The 2,657-nt window shown below is 46.1% G+C and overlaps 1 protein-coding gene across 1 annotated transcript; it reads right to left on the bottom strand.

Moving 5' to 3' along the window:
• Positions 1-540: 540 nt before the first annotated feature.
• Positions 541-1,572, bottom strand: LOC131508494 (olfactory receptor-like protein OLF4). Its single transcript, XM_058723526.1, has one exon. It carries the CDS (start codon positions 1,570-1,572, stop codon positions 541-543), a length of 1,032 nt encoding a protein of 343 aa, XP_058579509.1.
• Positions 1,573-2,657: the final 1,085 nt, after the last annotated feature.

The following is a 2,657-nucleotide window of genomic DNA, read 5'->3' as shown; positions in this document are numbered from 1 at the left end:
AAACATTATTATGTGGAGTGATTCTGTCATTGGTGAAGAAATTATTCTTATTTCTTTAAAAATTTTTTAATATATTTTTTTTATTTTTTGAGGGAGAGAGACAGAGACGAAACATGAGTGGGGGGGGGCGGAGACAAAGGGAGAGACACAAATCTGAAACAGGCTCCAGGCTCTGAGCTCTCAGCACAGAGCCCAATGCGGGGCTCGAACTCAGGCACCAGGAACATGAGCCGAAGTGAGATGCTAAACCAACTGAGCCACCCAGGTGCCCCTGTGAAGAAATTATTCTTAAGGAATCCAGGCAGTTCCATGAGACAAATGAGAACTCCTAATTTTCTCATATCACAGCTTGCGAATCAATTTAGAAATAAAAGAAAAAGATGAAGGGAAAAAGGTTGGATCACAGAGAGGGAAAAACTTACTAAAATGAGGAACTAAATTGTACTGAGTGGTTGAAAAAATAAAAATTCCGGGAAATAAATGAGAGACACAAACTCTATGTCTACAATCTGCTTAAAAAAACACACACAATTTCTGACGCTAAGACTTTGAGGCTTGCAATCCTGGGAAATTCTTCAACTGCAGCACAGTTGGACCTTTTCTAACTGCCATTGCAGAGAATCTCCTCAGAGCCCTCTTTATGTCTTTGTTCCTCAGGCTGTAGATGAAGGGGTTCAGCATGGGCGTGACCACCGTGTACATCACCGAGGCTGTGGCACTTGCGTGGGAGCCCTGGGTAGCAGCAGAGCTGAGGTACACTCCTAGGCTCGTACAATAAAATAAGGAGACAACCGAGAGGTGAGACGCACAGGTGGAAAATGCTTTGTACTTGCCCTGAGCTGAGGAGATCCCACGTATGGAGGAAACTATCTTGGAGTAAGAGTAAATTATTCCAACGAAAGGACCACCACCCACTAGGATAGCTGCAAAATACATCACCAAGTTGTTAAGAAAGGTGTCAGAACAGGCAAGTTGGATCATCTGATTGAGTTCACAGGAAAAATGGGGGATTTCCAAGCCTGTCCAGAAGGACAGCCGCAACACCATTGAAGTTTGCAACAAGGAATGCAGGACACTCGTGATCCAGGACACCAGGACTAGCAGTGCACAGAGCCGGGGGCTCATGATGACCGTGTATTCCAGGGGGTGACAGATGGCCACAAACCTGTCATAGGCCATAATGGCCAGGAGGCAGATGTCCAATCCTGAAAAGATTATGAAAAAGTTCACCTGTGTGATGCAGTCCTCATAGGTTATGACTTTGCTCTGGGTCTGGATGTTCCAGAGCATCTTCGGGACAGTGGTGGAGGTGAAGCAGATGTCTACAAAGGACAGGTTGGCCAGGAAGAAGTACATGGGTGTGTGGAGGTGGGAGTCAGAGCTGACGGCCAGGAGGATGAGCAGGTTGCCAAACACAGTGATCAGGTACATGGAGAGGAAAAGCCCAAATATGAGGGGCTGCAGTTCTGAACCCTCTGAAAATCCCAGAAGCAGAAATTCTGACATCCATGTATCATTTCCTGGTTCCATGAGGTTGCACTGACCACGAGGAAAGACGATGGGAGACATCATTAATTTTCACCTGAACAGCATCACTCACATTGTTGCAATGCTACGATTTATATTTTGCTGTCAAGAAGTTGTAGTGAGGGTCAAACATATTCCAGGCCTTGTCTAGGCAATGAGTCCAGGAAAACCAAAAGCCAGTATAATCCAGTGATGGAGAATGAACAGAAGGAAATAAAAATATCAGCAGGACATCAGAGGGTGTCAAGTGCTGTGAAGAGAACAAGAGGAGGTATAAAGGAGAGTGTGGATACAAGTGTTATTTTGTAATTGGTGTTCAGTCAAGAACAGTGAACAAGGCGACATCTGAACGGAGACCTCAGGGAAAGGAAGGCGGGAGCCACAGCATCTCTGGGGAAGTGTGTGCTGGCTGAGGGAATGGCCTCTGCTAAGGCCCGAGGATGATCCTACTTTGAGCTATTTGGGTCCCAAACAGGAAGCATGTGTAGGAAGGGGAGTGAACAGGAGGGAAATCAGAGACGGTGTGAGGCAATTTCAAGGAAATGGGCGCTGCTGGTTAACCCGCAAGAAAACAGAGTCACTCCCCCACACTATGTGCTGCTTGTATTTTAGACTCTACTTGCGAAGTCTCCTGTAAATTGACATCGAGCCCTCCTGAGTACTGTGTGTTGATTGAGTTCTGGCTTCTGTATTCACCTTAGAACATATTAGACCGTGTACCCCTGTTCTGAGGATGAATCCCACTCCAAAAAGCATGCACACACACACACACACACACACACCACAAATGATTGTTTCTCTGGCTGTGTTCTTACCATGACTTCTCACCCCCAGCCCCCGTGATTAAGTTTGGAGGGAGTATAACTCAAGCTGGCCAAATCCATAATCATTCACCTAAACAATGTAAAATGTTACCTGAATTCCAATGAATAAGCGTCCCTTGAATAACATTGACAAGTCAGACTGGCATGTTCATTTTCTTTCCTGTATTTGAAGTTTTTAATGTTTATTTATTATTGAGAGAGACAGAGACAGAGCGTGCATGGGGGAGGGGAGGAGAGAGAGGGAGACACAGAATCCGCAGCAGGCTCCAGGCTCCGAGACGTCAGCACAGAGCCCGACGCGGGGCT

The sequence above is a fragment of the Neofelis nebulosa genome, chromosome 4 (genome assembly GCF_028018385.1).
Source record: "Neofelis nebulosa isolate mNeoNeb1 chromosome 4, mNeoNeb1.pri, whole genome shotgun sequence".
Taxonomy (NCBI): domain Eukaryota; kingdom Metazoa; phylum Chordata; class Mammalia; order Carnivora; family Felidae; genus Neofelis; species Neofelis nebulosa.
The sequence above is the reverse complement of the archived record's forward strand: the minus strand, read 5'-3'. Positions and strand labels throughout refer to the sequence as shown.

Coding starts and splice junctions, on each gene's coding strand:
- LOC131508494 (XM_058723526.1), bottom strand. CDS start 1,572: ATGATGTCTCCCATCGTCTTTCCTCGTGGTCAGTGCAACCTCATGGAA.